This window comes from Pongo abelii, chromosome 2 (genome assembly GCF_028885655.2).
Source record: "Pongo abelii isolate AG06213 chromosome 2, NHGRI_mPonAbe1-v2.0_pri, whole genome shotgun sequence".
In the NCBI taxonomy this organism is placed as follows: Eukaryota; Metazoa; Chordata; class Mammalia; order Primates; family Hominidae; genus Pongo; species Pongo abelii.
The window spans coordinates 16,186,752-16,206,001 of record NC_085928.1 but is presented as its reverse complement, the minus strand read 5'-3'; the positions used below and the strand labels follow the sequence as shown (position 1 = coordinate 16,206,001).

The following is a 19,250-nucleotide window of genomic DNA, read 5'->3' as shown; positions in this document are numbered from 1 at the left end:
ACAATGGGTCTTGAATTTTATTTTTTTTTTACACCATGCCTGCTTCCAAATCGATTTGAATTACGATGTCTTTTTATATATGAATACAATAAAATATTGGTACAGAAAATCAAGATATTGAAGGGGAAGAGAAGGCAAATTTGCTAATCATTAACACATTAAATTGCTGGGTGTGGTGGTGCACACCTATAATCCCAGCACTTTGGGAGGACAAGGCAGATGGATCACTTGAGCTCAGGAGTTTGAGACCAGCCTGGGCAACATGGTAAAACCCAATCTCTACAAAAAAATACAAAATTAGCTGGGTGTGGTGGTGTATGCCTGTAGTCCCAGCTACTTGGGAGGCTAAGCTGGGAGGATTACTTGAGCATGGGGAGGTCAAGCCTGCAGTGAGCCGTGATTGTGCCACTGCATTCCAGCCTGGGTGACAGAGTGAGACTGCCTCAAAAAAATAAAAATAAAAATAAAAATAATAATAATTTAGCTCTGAGCTTCTAATCACCAAGACATAAGGGAGACACAAGCAGCATATGTTGTATTATCTGATAGGTTACAAAGAATCAGACTTCTTCCTGTTACTAAATTCTAAAAGGAATTCATCATATGGAACCTTTTTCTAGGGAGCATTAAACTTTATATAGTATTCTCAACAGTAATTTTACAGTACAAGTAGAAGTTCTTCCATGTGGTAGTTTTTTAATAGAGGCCTTAATAAAAGCATTGTATCAAAGCATAACTCAGGGAAAAGAACGTTGTAGAGGAGGCAAGGCACAGTGGCTCATGCCTATAATTCCAGCACTTTGGGGTCCCAAGGTGGGAGGATCATTTGAGCCAAGGAGTTCGAGAACAGCCTAGGCAACATGGTGAAACCTCACCTCAATTAAAAAATTGTAAAAATTAATAATAATAAAAGAAAAAAAAAAAAAGAAATAAAGCATAAATTTCACACCTGAAAAAAAAAAAAATTGTAAAAATTAAAAGTTAAAAAAAGAAAGTCGTAGAGGATAAGTTAACATGATCTCCAACCATAAAGCTTTCTATTTCTAACATGAGAATGGAACTTCATTTACCTTGAGATATTTGTATAACATATTCCTTAGATTGCATTCTATAAAATATTTTCTTGACCCTACTGTGCCACTGACTACTGTTAAAATGGTTGAATCACCTTTTCAAGCTTATGTCTGGCAGTTGTACTAATATTTTTGTAGCTTAAATTTTACACTTACATCTTTGAGCTATCTAGAATTGAGTTTGAGAGATAAAATAGAGACTAGGTGCAGTGGCTCACACCTGTAATCCCAGCACTTTAGGAGGCCGAGGTGGGAGGGTCTTTTGAGGCCAGGAGTTTAAGATAGCAGGACCCCATCTCTATAAAAAAATATATTTTTTTAAAAAAAGAAATAAGACGGATCTAAAATTCTACTCCCCTACCCAGAGACAACTCACAGCTGGGAGTACCAGCAAATAGGAAGATACCGCAGTGAGTGACTGCATTCCTCAAAGTGTTCTCCTTGTATGCCTGGCCTAAGGTTCCCTTCCTCCATCAGAGACACTCTATGGCCAGAAGGTCCCTGCAAGTAGAATTCTACCATAATAAGCATTCAGCCTGGGAAGACTGTTTATACCACTCTACCTCCCAGACCTGCCCCCCTGCCCTATTAACCTAAGAATCTTCTCTCTCATCTAAAGACATCTTGAGACTGGATCGCACCAATAAAGGGAATCCTGCCACAACAAACACTTTGCTAGGAAGCACTTTCCTTTCCTCCACCCCTCCAAACAGGGGAGCCAATCACAACAAAAAATTGCCTGGCTCAGGAAGCACCCTTTATCCCAGGCAAGAGACTCCCTTTCCCCACCTATACGCACCACATCTCCTTGCCTGGTGAAGTCCCTTCTTTCCTTCACGTAGCACCAGCAGGGATCATCAGGGACCCCAGCTGCTGGAGATTTAGTTGAGAAGACCAAGACAATACTGTAAGAACTCTGAAAACGAGATTGTCATTTAAACCACAGCCCACAACAGTAGGCAAGAATATGCATACTAAACCTAAACAGAGTGATTGCCTACTAAAATTAAAAATTTGAATAAGATATAGATCTCCCCTAGCATAAAAACTAAGATATCCAAGATATAATAGAAAATTACCTGTCATGGCTGGGTGCGGTGGCTCACATCTGTAATCCCAGAACTTTGGGAGGCCAAGGCGAGCAGATCACTTGAGGTCAGGAGTTTGAGACCAGCCTGGCCAACGTGGTGAAACCCTGTCTCTACTAAAATACAAAAATTAGCTGGGTGTGGTGGCACGCACCTATAATTCCAGCTACTTGGGAGGCTGAGGCAGGAGAATTGCTTGAACCCAGGAGGTGGAGGTTGCAGTGAGCCAAGATTGTGCCACTGCGCTCCAGCCTGGGCGACAGAGCAAAACTCCATTTAAAAAAAAAAAAAAAAGAAAAAGAAAAAGAAAATAAAATTACCTGTCGTACCATAATTTGTGATTCAGGAGAATCACATGAATGAGAAAAGACAATCAACTGATACCAACACGAAGATGAATCAAATGTTAGAATTATCTGACAATGATCTTTAAACAACTATCACGAATATCGTTCAGTTATACATTCCCTTGAAACAAATGAAAAAAAAAATAGAAAATCACATTAAATAAATAGAAGTTTTAAGTAAGAATCAAATGGAAATTATAGAACTGACAAATACAATAACAACAAAAATACTCACTGGATGGGCTCAGTGCTAGGGAGTGGATAGAATCAGTTTACTTGTGGATGTATAGAATCCACTCAACTTGAAAATAGAAAATAGACTGAAATAAGATGAGCATGTCCCCAAGAATCTGTGGAAGAATGATAAAATATCCAATATTTGTGTCATTGGAGTCTCAAAGAAAAGGTAGAGCAGGGTTAAAAGAGTGTTTAAAGAAATATGTGCAAAAACTTCCCAAGTTTTATGAAAGACATAAACCCATAGATGTAAAAACCTGAACAAACCCCAAATAGGATAAACCCAAAGAAATTGATGCCAAGGTACATCATAATGAAACATCTGAAAACTAAAGGCAAAGAGAAAAGGGTTGAAAGCAAGAAAGAAATGACATATTACCTATGAAAGAATACCATTCAGTTAACATCCGATTTCTCATCTGAAGCCATGGAGCCCAGAAAGGAGTGGCATAATATATTTCAAGTGCTAGAAGAAAAAAAATGTTAAGTGTGAATTCTATATCTACCGAAATGATTCTTCAATAATGAAGGCCAAATAGCCTGCTTCAGAAAGGAAAACTGAAAGAATTTGTTCCTAGGAAACTATCCTTAAATATTGGCTATATAAAGTCATTCAGACAGAAGAGAAACGTTAAATGAAGGAATCTTAGAGTATCAGGAAGAGAGAAACAACAACAGAAAGAGCAAACATATCAATAAGTACAATTGATTATGGTTTTCCTCATGACTTTTCTAAATCATATGTGATGACTGAAACAAAAATGATAATACCTCTGATTCCCAAAATAATGATATTTCAAAGTGGATATGAGGTTTACTTAGAATGGGAATGCATTGACAAGTCAGGTATGTATATTGAAAAACCCAAACCAACCACTAAGAAAAATAAACAAAATGATACCTTTTAAAACTTTATAAATTAATTGAGATGGCATTCTAAAATGTTTCAAGTAACCTACAGAAAGGCAAGACAAGCAAAACAGAGAAATGAAATACAGAGGAAGCAAACAGAAAACAAATAACAAATTGACACACTTAAACCCTAACATATATCAATAATTACTTTAAACATATATCGTCTAAATAAGCCAATTAAAACGCAGATATTGGCAGACTGTATAAAAAGCACACCCAACTATATGCTGTTTATAAGAAATTAATGAAATATGTAGCTTGAAAGTAAAAGTATAGAAAATATATACCATTTAAACATTAATTTTAAAAAGCACAAACATGTGGCCGTATTAATATCAGATAAAGATGACTTAAGAGCAAAATAGGCCGGGCGCAGTGGCTCACGCCTGTGATCCCAGCACTTTGGGAGGCCGAGGCAGGCAGATCACTTGAGGTCAGGAGTTCGTGACCAGCCTGGCCAACATGGTGAAACCCCATCCCTACTAAAAATACAAAAATTAGCCAAGCACGGTGGCACGCACCTTAATCCCAGCCACTCAGGAAGCTGAGGCAGGAGAATCGCTTGAACTTGGGAGGCGGAGGCTGCAGTGAGCTGAGATCACGCCACTGCACTGCAGCTTGGGTGACAGAGTGAGACTCCATCTCAAAAGAAAAAAAAAGGCAAAATAAATTACTACAAAGAGGTACATTAATAATGATTAAAGTATTAATTTACCAGAAAGACATAAATGTGTATACATCTAACAACTGAACTGAACTGAGAAAAACATGAAGCAAAAACTGATAGAACTGAAAAGAGAAATCTGCAAATCCACAATTATGCCTGGGTATTTCAACACTCTGCTCTCAGCAACTAATAGAACTACTAGACAGAAAATCAGCACATATATAGGAGATCTGAGTAACACGATCAACCAACATGATGTAATTGACAGATATGTAACATGCCACACAACAGCAGAATACACATTTTGTTTCAAGTGCCCATGGAATATTTACTAAGACAGACCATATCCTGGGCCATAAAACAAATCTCAATAGATTTATAGAGACTGAAGTCATACAGACTATGTATCTGACCATAATGGATTCAAACTAAAAATCAATAACAGACAACAGGAGAAATCTCTAAACACTTGAAAATTAAACAACACATTTCTAAAAGATCCATGGGTTAAAGAAGAATCATCAAAGGAAATTAAAAATACATGCAGCTAAATGTATTAAGTAAACATAGCATGCCAAAATATGTGTAATGCAACTAAAGAAGTTCTGAGAGGGAAATTTATGGCACTAAATGCTTACATTAGAAGTGAGGAAAGTTATCATATTAATTAATTTAAGTCCCTTTTTTAGGAAACTAGAAAAAGAAAAGCAGATTAAACCCAAAGCAAGCAAAAAGAGACAAATAATGAAAATAAGAAGTGATATCAATGAAATTGAAAACAATAGAGAAAATTAATGAAACAAAAAGGCAGTCATCAGAGAACACTGTTGATAAACTTCTAGTAAGATTGATAAAAATGAAAAGACAGAAGGCACAAATTACGAATATCAGGAATTTAAAGTACAACTTCTATCTATAATCAGGAAAGTAATGAATTTACTACAGATCCAGTAGCCATTAAAAGTATTATAAAGAAATGGTAGGCTGGGTGCGGTGGTTCACACCTGTAATCCCAACACTTTCGGAGGCCAAGGCAAGAGGATTGCTTGAGCCCAGGAATTTGAGACCAGCCTAGGCAATACAGAGTCTCTACAAAAAAAATTTTTTTTTTAGATTACTCAGGCAGTCAGGCATGGTGGTGTGCACCTGAGTAGTCCCAGCTACTCAGGAGGCTGAGGTGAGCGGATTGCTTGAGCCCATGAGGTTGAGGCTGCAGTGAGCCATAATTGTGCCACTGCACTCCAGCCTGGGTGACAGAGCAAGACCCTATCTAAAAAGAAAAGAAAAGAAATATTATAGCTTTGTGCTCATAAATTTGACAGTTTAGAGGAAATGGACTAGTTCCTCAAAAGCTAAAAACTGCCAAAACTCAACCAAGGTGAAGTAAGCAACTTGAATAGTTCTATCAATATTAAATAAATTAAATTAGTAATTAAAAAGCACTCCCCCAAAAAATAGCCAGACCAAGAAGTCTACCAAACATTTAAAGAGAATTAACACTGACATTACACAATCTCTTCTGGAAAAAGGAATAGGAAGGAATATTTCTAAGCTCATTTATGAGGCCGGTATTACCCCCAATACCCAAACCAGATAAAGATAGTACAAGAAAAGGAAAACTATGAACCAATATCTCTGATGAACTTAAACTAAAAAATTATCAATGAAATATTAGCAAATTGAATCCAACATTGTGTAACAATAATTACACAACATGAACAAGACAACATTCCTATTCTCACATATATTTAGGGGTATGGATGAGGGTGAGAGGGAGGGTAGGGAAGATACAAGCAGTAAACAAATAAGTATCCAAATGAATTTCAGAAATAAGTGTCTTGAAGAGAATTAAACTAAGCAATGGGGATTGGAAAATGGAGAGGAAGGAACCTTTTGAGAAGGGTACACTTAAACCGATTCAAGAAGGAGCCAGCCTTTCAGAGATCTAGAATCTTCTCAAGAGACACCATTAATGAAATGAAAAGCCTAGCTACAGACTTGGGGGAACCTGGAAGAAATATTCACAAATGCCAAAAGTGTGACAAAGGGCTCATAGCCAGAAGAATTAGCTATAAAGAACTCTTACAAATCAGTAAGAAAAAGACAAACAAATATAAAAATGGACAAAAGATTCGAACAGCCTTTTCAAAAAAGATATTCAAATGGCCCGTAAGCATATAAAAAAACACTGCTTCATATTATCACATCAAAGAAATGAAAATTAAAACTACAAGAAGATACCATTGTACACCCATCAGACTCACTATACCAAGTGTGTGTGTGCCCTAGTGAGGGAAGATATGAAGCATCTGTGACTCATACCTTGCTGGTTGGAGTGTAAAATCAGTTTGAAAACTGGGAGTTTTTAATGAAATTAGACCTATGCCTATCGTGACTTGGCAATTTCTCTCTTTCTACCTAAGAGAATGTGTATATAAGTTCAAAAGGACTTGTAAAGGAATTTTCATAACAACTTTATTAATAATATCCAAAACTGAAAACAACCCAAATATCCATAAATAGAAAATGGGTAACTAACTTGTGGTATATTTATATAATATAATATAATATTATAGCAGTAGAGAAGAATAGGCTACAGATTAATTCAGTAACATGAGTAAATATAAAAACATTATGTTGAAAGAAGGCAGACCAAAAAGTACATGCTGAGTGAATCTATTTGTATGAAGTTCAAGAATAGACAAAAATCTTTGGTAATAAAAGTCAAAATGGTGATTAGTGACTGGAAAAGAGCATAGGAGAATATTCATGGGGATGGAAATATTCTATATCTTGATCTCAGTGGTAGATATACAGGGTTTATACATGCTAAAATTTATCTAGCTGTACATTTTACTTTATGGAAATTATGTATTAAACAAACAAATAAACAAACAAAAGATCTAGGTGAAGAATATACCAGGCAGAGGAAACAGCTAGTACGAAGAACATAGCCTGGAAATGGATTTAATGTGGTCAAATAATAGAAAGCCAGTGTATCTATAATAGGGAGATTGAGGAAGTGGGCTAAAAATTACCAGTTAACTTAATGTAGCAGTGTACTAAGATTATATCAAATGTCAATGTGTTAACTGAGTGTATTATTCACTTAGAATTTTTTGGTTTAAAAAATTTTGTTCAACTATTTGACATTTGTATCATATAGGAAAATATTGACTTGAAAGAGAGTAGATTTGCCTCCACTCATAAATAACTGACAACTTTTGACATTTCTGGATCTTCATTCCCTCATTTATAAAATTATGAAGTTGTTCTAAATGGTAGCTGAAGACCTTCCCAACTATAATTTTTCTGTGTGTCTAGAACTTGAAAAATGCTAAACAAAAGACGACATCATTATTATTCTTTTTATCTACAGAAATATTTATAGCCAAAGTTATAATAGGAACTGGCTTTTCAAAAATACTTAGAATATTTTAAATGCTTATTAAGGGAGTGGGGGGAAACCTATAGATGCTTCATCAAAATGTTCTCTAGGAAAACCAGGAAAAGAATGACGTTCATCTGTTACATTATCACATTATATTATATGTATTTAAAGGAATAAAAAATAGTCAGAAGACAGTTTCTGCCAAAATAGATTTTAATTTTTATACTTTTTCACAGTATTTACTTTATATTTGCATTACCTGTATATTTAAGTACAATGGTTTAAATAAATGTGGAATTTAGATTTAGACCTTGTCTATCCCTTTTAGTTTCTGTAATCCAATCATTGAAGTATGGCTTGATAGTAGAAGAGTTTTGTTTTTTAATAAAATGCTTTAAGTACTGTAAATGTATGTTTGATTTTAGTTTCAACAGTTTCTTAAAAACTAATACATTCAATTTTTATTATATTTATTTAGCATTTTTTATTTAACCTATCTATTCATTTCTGTCTTATTTTCAGAACTGAAGGCAGAAGCTAGTCTAATGGACCAGATGAGTAGTTGTGATAGTTCATCAGATTCCAAAAGTTCATCATCTTCAAGTAGTGAGGATAGTTCTAGTGACTCAGAAGATGAAGACTGCAAATCCTCTACTTCTGATACAGGGAATTGTGTCTCAGGACATCCTGCCATGACACAGTACAGGATTCCTGATATAGATGCCAGTCATAATAGATTTCGAGACAACAGTGGCCTTCTGATGCATACTTTAAGTAAGTATACATAAACACAGGCAATTGGAAAAGTAAGAATTTATAGTGAAGCCGTATTGATTGTGACCTAATATTTGGATAAAGAAAAAGATTCCTATTTTATGCATTTGATACTATTAACAATTACATTTTTATTGAATTATGGTTTTCTTTTGAATCTGCCACATAATGCCTTCTTGGTTTTTCTCCCATCTCTCTAGATAATCTTTCCTCTCACTCCTTTTCAAGTTTATATGATCCTCTGCTCAGTCATTAAAGTTGGAGTTTCACAAGGCTTACTTTTGGGTTCTTTTTTTCTTTTCATTCTACAATTTCTCCCTAAATAACCTCCTCCATGTTTCTGTTGCAGTCAATACTTAAGTATAGGTAACTTGCAAATTTATATCTCTGATTCAAACCTCTAGGCTTTAGACACATGTTTAACATCATCTCCCATCATCTCATCACCTTCAAATTTACTTTGTCCAAAACCAACTCATAATCAATCTTTGGCTCACTGTGTTACCTCTTAGTGAAGGTAGCATACATCTAATTATGCAAATCATAAGTCTAATTATTTTCAATGGCTGAAGTTCTTCCTCTTTACAGTGTAGCCACTCCTTCATCAAGTCCTATTTGTTTTGCCTCCTCTATATTTCTCAAAGTCATCTGCTTCTCTGCATCTCCACCACTATCACAGTAGTTCAACCTATTATTTCTTGCCTTATCTACTACAATGACCTAACTGGTTCACCCCTTTATGTAGTCAAGCCCATTTTTGATCCATTATGTATATTGTAGCCATATTGATTTTTTTTCACAATTCTAATACAATTTGTCGTCTCTTCTGCTTTATACTTTTTAATAGCTTGTAATTTCTTTTAATATAGAGGCAAAACACCTTAACATAATGGTCTTGATTTTTCTTTTCTAACAATATGTGCTTTCTTTTTGCCGCTATATTCAAATACTTTCACTCACATCAGGACCCTTACTCATGCTGTCCATTCAGCCAGAAACACTTTCTTCTTTTCACATAATTTTTTCTCCTTTAGATTATAGTTCAAAGTTACTTCCTCTAGGAAGTCTTCTTCACCTTTCTGACAAGCTCCTATCTTTTATAGACCTTTAGAATATCAGATATGTCTTCTTTATATCAATTGTTTGACAGTTGTAAATTTACATTAATTTGTGTGATTTGCTCTCTTTCTCTAGAGTATAATGTTCCATGAGAACAAGGACCTTGTTTGTTTTTGCTTATCATTGAATTCTAGCACTTAGCACATGGTACTTGACACATAATAGATGCTCAGCAAATACTTTTTAATAAAGGCATGCAGGTTGGTATTACCCAGGGAGAATGGAATTTTCTGTATATTTAAAATTAATCTCACTATGTTTATTAATAATGAAAAAATAAGCAGCTAGGAAAGACTGACTAGCTTTAGACTAACAATAGAACTAAAGAAGGGAGAAGCCAAGACTGAGAGGCAGAGAATTGGTAAAACTATGGGTTAATTAGGGACCAGCAAAGACATTTTGAATTTCCAGTTATTTAGTGTTATTCTTGATTTGGGAAGTAACACTGGAATATCTGATTTTTTGAATGGCCAAGAGAACATGGAGAAAACTCAGCTTGGTTGTACTAAATGAGAATCTGAGTAAACGCTAGGAAAAATTTTCCAGAAATTAGTAAGTTCTATAGTAAATTGAGCACATGTCTAGGAATCAGCATATCTGTATTATATTCCTGACTTCCTTATCACTTATTAGCTATGTAACTAATAACACTACACTTAACTTTCTTGTAACTTCAGTTTCCTCATTGAAAGTGGAGGTCACAATGCCTTGTAGAACTTTGAAGGGGTTCAGGATATTTTATATTTTAGAATTTCTTTTTAAATCTAGAATAGTTTTTTAGTAAAACATGGCATAGTGAATTTATGTTTTTAAAACCCCTTCTGTGCCAAACAAATAGGAACAATGGATAAAGTATTAAAAGGTAAAACCCAGACATGGCCAGAATCAAATATAAGATAAACATCTCCAAAGAGAAGAACTGGACTATAAACACAAAACAGTGGGCTTAGTGGAGCTGAAGCCATTGGATCTGAGTTCAAAAGAAGGTGATATTGGTAAGGATCTTGGTACTTTCAGGGAAAGGTATAATAATATAATGAGAACTTTTAGGGAAACTTTTAGGGAAATAATCAGAACTTTCAGGGAAAGATATAATAATATAATGAGAACTTTTAGGGAAAGTTTTAGGGAAATAATCAGAACTTTCAGGGACAGGTATAATAATATAATCACAACTTTTAATAGTTTTAATAGTTTAAAAGTTCTGATTCAGTGACCCTGAGTCATACTTTCTATTTGAAGCTAGAGAATGTGTGTTGTTGAGGGGTAGTGGGGAAAGGGAGAGAGGGTTGATAGAGGTGGGGATAAATAATAAAAGGAGACTGGAAGAAATAGCCAATTAATAAAAGAGATTGGAAGAAACAGACATTTACATATTGAGTGAGGCTACTGTGTTTTAGAAGGTGTGGGCATAGGGTCTGTAGAACCTTTATATCCATTGACTCCTTGAAGGGATCTAGCATATCTCTAATATACCCAGAGGATAACAACTCCAAATGTGATTATGAAACCTGTTTCTGGTAATGGAGCTCAGAGGACTAGGTGGAGGGAACTACAAAACCCTGTCAGAGTGGTGTGAGGATAGAGAAAAACAGAAATTTTCCACTCAAAATGAGCAAACTTAATTCTAAAACAGAAGAAAAAAGTCTAATGCTAAGAAAGTCAGCCAACAAAATTAACAGAGCAGGGATTCTTTCCAAATGAAAATCTTTTTACAGAGCAATTAAGACAAAGACATTTAAATAAGTATGCTAAAAACATTCAAAGAGATAAATGAAGATACAGCTTTTAAAAGAATGATAAAACAAAGCCAGGAAGAAATGAAACAAATCTAATAGATTATAAAGAAGAATAAATTAGACTGGTCATTGACATTTTTAAAAAACCAATAAATGAGAAAAACTGTAGACTGGTTACAGTTGACGAATAAATTGGTGAAATAGAAGATAATATTGAGGAACTATCCCAGAACACAATACAAGAGAGAGAGAAAAATAAAGTGGGAGACCAGCTTAGAGATAGAAAAGATTGAGAAGACTGAACATTACACAATAGGAAGTCCAAGAAGGAATGGAGGAGATAGTATAAAAACTTAATCCTGAGAATTTTCCAGAATTGAAGAAACCCATGAATTGTTACTTCAGCTAATAAGCAGGATAAATAAAAATAAATCTAGACCTCAAAACATGATAGTGAAACTACAGAACATCAAGGATGAAATAACCTTAAAAACTACAGAGAAGACAAACTACGAAAGAATAGGCTGACAGCAGACACTCTTAGCTAGATAGGTAAGCCAAAAGATAGTGGGGGAAATATCTTTCAAGTGTTGAAGGAAAATAATTCTAGCTAGAATTTTATACCCAAACACAATGTCATTCAAGAGTAAAATAATTTTCAGGCACACAAAAACAGCTTATTGTCTGTAGAATTTAACAAATGTATTATTAACAGACATATTATATATGTTATATATATATTTCAGCAGAAAGAAAAGTGAAAACAGAAGGAAAGTGTGGAATATGAGAAACAGTAGTGAACAAAAAAATAGATAAAATGTCAGGAAATTTGATTAACCTTTGACTGTAAAGATAACAAGTCTGTTTTAGATGTTTGTACATTTGTAAAATGTTTTTTGAAGATTAAAGCTAAAACTCTAGACAATAGTTGCTGAGAGAGTATTCAATTAGTAGTTTAAGTATGCTAAGATCCATGTCGTGTTAGGAGAATAGAAACACTGAATCTGACTTTATTAGATAAATTTGTAGTTAGTTATGTATCCTAAAATGTTAAGGGTACCATTTAATTAATAAATACAATCTATAGTTTCCACATCATCAGTGGGAAAACCAGGGAACTTAGAAAACTTTATCTAGTAGAAAGCAGAGAAGGAGAAGTGAAAGAAAGTGATTGATCAACGCAAAACAGAAAATATGAAGTAGAAATAACTCTCAATATATCAGTAATAACAAAAGCAAAGCATTATATCCACCTAATAAGAAACAGATTATCAGATTAGATTTTTAAAAATGCCATATGCTGATTATAACAAATTGTCTAAAAACCATATGGAAAATAAAGAGATAGAAAAAAAGATGCTAGCTAAGTAGTAATTATAACAAAAATCTGGATCATCAATATCAGAAATAATAGACTTTAAGGCAAAATGTACTCCTAGAGATAAAGGGACTTGATAAATTATGAGAAAAGGTTCAGTTCACCTGGAAGATAAACAATTCTGAATTTGTATGCATGTAATATCTTCACTATGTATGTGTGTGTGTGCGTGTGTGTGTGTGTGTGTGTATAAAACATAACAGAAGTAGTAGAAGTTGACAAGTCTATTTTAGTGGGAGAGTTTATGAATCTGTAATCAAGCAGAAAAAATTTAGTAAGGGTATGAAATCTGTAAATACATAATAGACATACCTGTTCTAATAGTGAATACATAGAATCCTACAATCCAAAAATGCAAAGCGAGTGGTCATATTTAAGGTACATATGAAACATTTACAGAAATTTACCTCTTACTAGGACAAAGGCAATAACAGATTTCAAAGAATTCATTTTTTTAATGAACATATTATGATTATAATATGATGAAAATATAAATAAATAAAAATTAATTTAAAATAAGTTTAGACCTAAATTTCTTTTTTTTATTATTATTATTATACTTTAAGTTTTAGGATACATGTGCATAATGTGCAGGTTAGTTTTTTCGAATTCTGTGAAGAAAGTCATTGGTAGCTTGATGGGGATGGCATTGAATCTATAAATTACCTTGGGCAGTATGGCCATTTTCACGATATTGATTCTTCCTACCCATGAGCATGGAATGTTCTTCCATTTCTTTGTATCCTCTTTTATTTCATTGAGCAGTGGTTTGTAGTTCTCCTCGAAGAGGTCTTTCACGTCCCTTGTGAGTTGGATTCCTAGGTATTTTATTCTCTTTGAAGCAATTGTGAATGGGAGTTCACTCATGATTTGGCTCTCTGTTTGTCTGTTATCGGTGTATAAGAATGCTTGTGATTTTTGTACATTGATTTTGTATCCTGAGACTTTGCTGAAGTTACATATCAGCTTAAGGAGATTTTGGGCTGAGACAATGGGGTTTTCTAGATATACAATCATGTCGTCTGCAAACAGGGACCATTTGACTTCCTCTTTTCCTAATTGAATACCCTTTATTTCCTTCTCCTGCCTAATTGCCCTGGCCAGAACTTCCAACACTATGTTGAAAAGGAGTGGTGAGAGAGGGCATCCCTGTCTTGTGCCAGTTTTCAAACGGAATGCTTCCAGTTTTTGCCCATTCAGGATGATATTGGCTGTGGGTTTGTCATAGATAGCTCTTATTATTTTGAGATATGTCCCATCAATACCTAATTTATTGAGAGGTTTTAGCATGAAGGGTTGTTGAATTTTGTCAAAGGCCTTTTCTGCATCTATTGAGATAATCATGTGGTTTTTGTCTTTGGTTCTGTTTATATGCTGGATTACATTTATTGATTTGCGTATATTGAACCAGCCTTGCATCCCAGGGATGAAGCCCACTTCATCATGGTGGATAAGCTTTTTGATGTTATGCTGGATTCGGTTTGCCAGTATTTTATTGAGGATTTTTGCATCAATGTTCATCAAGGATATTGGTCTAAAATTCTCTTTTTTTGTTGTGTCTCTGCCAGGCTTTGGTATCAGGATGATGCTGGCCTCATAAAATGAGTTAGGGAGGATTCCCTCTTTTTCTATTGATTGGAATAGTTTCAGAAGGAATGGTACCAGTTCCTCCTTGTACCTCTGATAGAATTCAGCTGTGAATCCATCTGGTCCTGGACTCTTTTTGGTTGGTAAGCTATTGATTATTGCCACAATTTCAGAGCCTGTTATTGGTCTATTCAGAGATTCAACTTCTTCCTGGTTTAGTCTTGGGAGAGTGTATGTGTCCAGGAATTTATCCATTTCTTCTAGATTTTCTAGTTTGTTTGCGTAGAGGTCTTTGTAGTATTCTCTGATGGTAGTTTGTATTTCTGTGGGATCGGTGGTGATATCCCCTTTATCATTTTTTATTGCGTCTATTTGATTCTTCTCTCTTTTTTTCTTTATTAGTCTTGCTAGCGGTCTATCAGTTTTGTTGATCTTTTCAAAAAACCAGCTCCTGGATTCATTAATTTTGTGAAGGGTTTTTTGTGTCTCTATTTCCTTTAGTTCTGCTCTGATTTTAGTTATTTCTTGCCTTCTGCTAGCTTTTGAATGTGTTTGCTATTGCTTTTCTAGTTCTTTTAATTGTGATGTTAGGGTGTCAATTTTGGATCTTTCCTGCTTTCTCTTGTGGGCATTTAGTGCTATAAATTTCCCTCTACACACTGCTTTGAATGTGTCCCAGAGATTCTGGTACATTGTGTCTTTGTTCTCGTTGGTTTCAAAGAACATCTTTATTTCTGCCTTCATTTCATTATGTACCCAGTAGTCATTCAGGAGCAGGTTGTTCAGTTTCCATGTAGTTGAGCGGTTTTGAGTGAGTTTCTTAATCCTGAGTTCTAGTTTGATTGCACTGTGGTCTGAGAGACAGTTTGTTATAATTTCTGTTCCTTTACATTTGCTGAGGAGAGCTTTACTTCCAACTATGTGGTCAATTTTGGAATAGGTGTGGTGTGGTGCTAAAAAAATGTATAGTCTGTTGATTTGGGGTGGAGAGTTCTGTAGATGTCTATTAGGTCTGCTTGGTGCACAGCTGAGTTGAATTCCTGGGTATCCTTGTTAACTTTCTGTCTCATTGATCTGTCTAATGTTGACAGTGGGGTGTTAAAGTCTCCCATCATTGTTGTGTGGGAGTCTAAGTCTCTTTGTAGGTCACTCAGGACTTGCTTTATGAATCTGGGTGCTCCTGTATTGGGTGCATATATATTTAGGATAGTTAGCTCTTCTTGTTGAATTGATCCCTTTACCATTATGTAATGGCCTTCTTTGTCTCTTTTGATCTTTGTTGGTTTAAAGTCTGTTTTATCACAGACTAGGATTGCCACCTCTGCCTTTTTTTGTTTTCTATTTGCTTGGTAGATCTTCCTCCATCCTTTTATTTTGAGCCTATGTGTGTCTCTGCACGTGAGATGGGTTTCCTGAATACAGCACACTGATGGGTCTTGACTCTTTATCCAATTTGCCAGTCTGTGTCTTTTAATTGGAGCATTTAGTCCATTTACATTTAAAGTTAATATTGTTATGTGTGAATTTGATCCTGTCATTATGATGTTAGCTGGTTATTTTGCTCGTTAGTTGATGCAGTTTCTTCCTAGTCTCGATGGTCTTTACATTTTGGCATGATTTTGCAGTGGCTGGTACTGGTTGTGCCTTTCCATGTTTAGTGCTTCCTTCAGGAGCTCTTTTAGGGCAGGCCTGGTGGTGACAAAATCTCCCAGCATTTATTTCTCCTTCACTTATGAAGCTTAGTTTGGCAGGATATGAAATTCTGGGTTGAAAATTTTTTTCTTTAAGAATGTTGAATATCGGCCCCTACTCTCTTCTGGCTTGTAGAGTTTCTGCCGAGAGATCCGCTGTTAGTCTGATGGGCTTCCCTTTGTGGGTAACCCGACCTTTCTCTCTGGCTGCCCTTAACATTTTTTCCTTCATTTCAACTTTGGTGAATCTGACAATTATGTGTCTTGGAGTTGCCCTTCTCGAGGAGTATCTTTGTGGTGTTCTCTGTATTTCCTGAATCTGAATGTTGGCCTGCCTTGCTAGATTGGGGAAGTTCTCCCGGATAATATTCTGCTGAGTGTTTTCCAACTTGGTTCCATTCTCCTCGTCACTTTCAGGTACACCAATCAGACGTAGATTTGGTCTTTTCTCATAGTGCCACATTTCTTGGAGGCTTAGTTCATTTCTTTTTATTCTTTTTTCTCTAAACTTCCCTTCTCACTTCATTTCATTCATTTCATCTTCCATCACTGATACCCTTTCTTCCAGTTGGTCGCATCGGCTCCTGAGGCTTCTGCAGTCTTCGTGTAGTTCTCGAGCCTTGGCTTTCAGCTCCATCAGCTGCTTTAAGCGCTTCTCTGTATTGGTTATTCTAGTTATACATTCGTCTAAAGTTTTTTCGAAGTTTTCAACTTCTTTGCCTTTGGTTTGAATTTCCTCCTGTAACTCGGAGTAGTTTGATTGTCTGAAGCCTTCTCTCAACTTGTCAAAGTCATTCTCCATCCAGCTTTGTTCCATTGCTGGTGAGGAACTGCGTTCCTTTGGAGGAGGAGAGGTGCTCTGCTTTTTAGAGTTTCCAGTTTTTCTGCTCTGTTTTTTCCCCATCTTTGTGGTTTTATCTACTTTTGGTCTTTGATGATGGTGTTGTACAGATGGGTTTTTAGTGTGGGTGTCCTTTCTGTTTGTTAGTTTTCCTTCTAACAGACAGGATCCTCAGCTGCAGGTCTGTTGGAGTTTGCTAGAGGTCCACTCCAGACCCTGTTTGCCTGGGTATCAGCAGCAGTGTCTGCAGAACCGCGGATTTTTGTGATCTGCGAATGCTGCTGTCTGATCTTTCCTCTGGAAGTTTTGTCTCAGAGGAGTACCCGGCCGTGTGAGGTGTCAGTCAGCCCCTATTGGGGGGTGCCTCCCAGTTAGGCTGCTCGGGGGTCAGGGGTCAGGGACCCACTTGAGGAGGCAGTCTGCCCGTTCTCAGATCTCCAGCTGCTTGCTGGGAGAACCACTGCTCTCCTCAAAGCTGTCAGACAGGGCCATTTAAGACTGCAGAGGTTACTGCTGTCTTTTTGTTTGTCTGTGCCCTGCCCCCAGAGGTGGAGCCTACAGAGGCAGGCAGACCTCCTTGAGCTGTGGTTGGCTCCACCCAGTTCAAACTTCCCAGCTGCTTTTTTTACCTAAGCGAGCCTGGGCAATGGCGGGCGCCCCTCCCCCAGCCTCGCTGCCACCTTGCAGTTTGATCTCAGACTGCTGTGCTAGCAATCAGGGAGACTGTGTGGGTGTAGGACCCTCTGAGCCACGATGTGCGGGCTATAATCTCCTGGTGCGCCGTTTCCTAAGCCCGTCGGAAAAGCACAGTATTCGGGTGGGAGTGGCCCAATTTTCCAGGTGCTGTCTGTCACCTCTTGACCAGGAAAGGGAACTCCCTGACCCCTTGCACTTCCCGAGTGAGGCAATGCCTCGCCCTGCTTTGGCTCATGCACGGTGCGTTGCCCCCACTGTCCTGCGCCCACTCTCTGGCACTCCCTAGTGGGATGAACCCGGTACCTCAGATGGAAATGCAGAAATCACCCATCTTCTGCGACGCTCACGCTGGGAGCTGTAGACGGGAGCTGTTCCTATTCGGCCATCTTGGCTCCTCCCCAGACCTAAATTTCAAAGCACATGCCAAATAACTTACATGTTAAAAGGCAACTACAATGAAATTACAAAATATTTATAATTGAACAATATTAAAAAATTGAATACTGTTATGAAGATAAAAAATAATAAATAATAAATATCACAGCAGTTTTGGTACTTCCAAGGATATATTTTAAAGGATAATAGGAAATTTAATTAATTCATTAATTGATTAACTTTATTTTAGAGATGGAGTCTCACTTTGTTGCTCAGGCTGGAGTGTAGTGGTCACAGGTGCAAACATGGTGCACTACAGCCTCGAACTCAGGGGCTCAAGTGATTCTCCTGCCTCAGCTTCCCCAGTATCTAGTACTGCAGGCATATACCACTGTGTCCAGCTCATTATAGGGAAATTTATAATCTCAAAATGTTATTTAAAAAAATTGAAGATAAATGAGTGAAAGGTTCGCTTTGAGGTACTAGAAGAACAATAACATCTTAAAGCAGAGAAAGAAAATAATATAGACGAATAGAAGTTAATGTAATAGATAATGAAACATTATAAAATCATAGATAATAGATATAGAAATAGATAATAGATAATAGATAATAATAAAATAATAGATAATATAAATATAATAATAAAATAATAATAATGAAAATAATAGATAAGGAAACATTAGAAAATCAACAAAACTAAAAATTTGTTTCTTTGAAAACTAACAAAATAGACCAATAGAATAGACCAATCTTTAACAAGGGCTGAGAAGAAAAATAGAAAAATCTCAAATAGACAATATTAAGGAAGAAAATTAAGTTAAAATTATAAGTATATTTTTAAAAATTATTGATATACAATATACATATTTATGACTTACACGTGATAATTTGATACCAGCATACAATGTGTAGTGATCAAATCTGGATAATTAGGATATACATTACCTCAAACATTTGTCCTTTTTAGGGGGTTAAGAACATTTCAAATCTTCTTTTTTAGCTATTTTGAAATATACAATAAATTGTTGTTAACTATAGTCATCCTACTGTGCTGTTGAACACTAGAACTTATTAAATTTATTTAACTGTATTTTTGTACCCACTAACCAACCTCTGTTTATCCCTGTCTTCACCTTTCCGAGCCTCTGGTAACCATCATTCTACTCTCTATCTCCATGAGATAGACTTTATTAACTCTCACATGTGAGTGAAACCATATGATATTTTTCTTTCTGTGCCTGGCTTATTTCACTTAACATAATGACTTCCAGTTCCATTCATATTGCTGCCAATGACAAGATTCCATTCCTTTTTATGTCTGAATAGTAT

At 35.9% G+C, this 19,250-nt stretch overlaps 1 protein-coding gene across 2 annotated transcripts in view; it reads left to right on the top strand.

Annotated features, from left to right (window-relative positions):
• The window catches only part of EAF2 (ELL associated factor 2), a 63,948-nt gene that overhangs the window by 30,827 nt on the left and 13,871 nt on the right, over positions 1 to 19,250 (top strand). Inside the window, exons 5-6 of one of the 2 annotated variants that reach the window (XM_054551413.2) lie at positions 8,241 to 8,492; positions 8,693 to 14,074. In XM_054551413.2, coding sequence (XP_054407388.1) covers positions 8,241 to 8,492; positions 8,693 to 8,748 — 308 coding nt within the window. In that variant the 3' untranslated portion in view covers positions 8,749 to 14,074. Of the gene's footprint in view, positions 1 to 8,240; positions 8,493 to 8,692; positions 14,075 to 19,250 lie in introns of those variants that run through there. The other variant, XM_002813231.5, reaches the window with a different exon arrangement.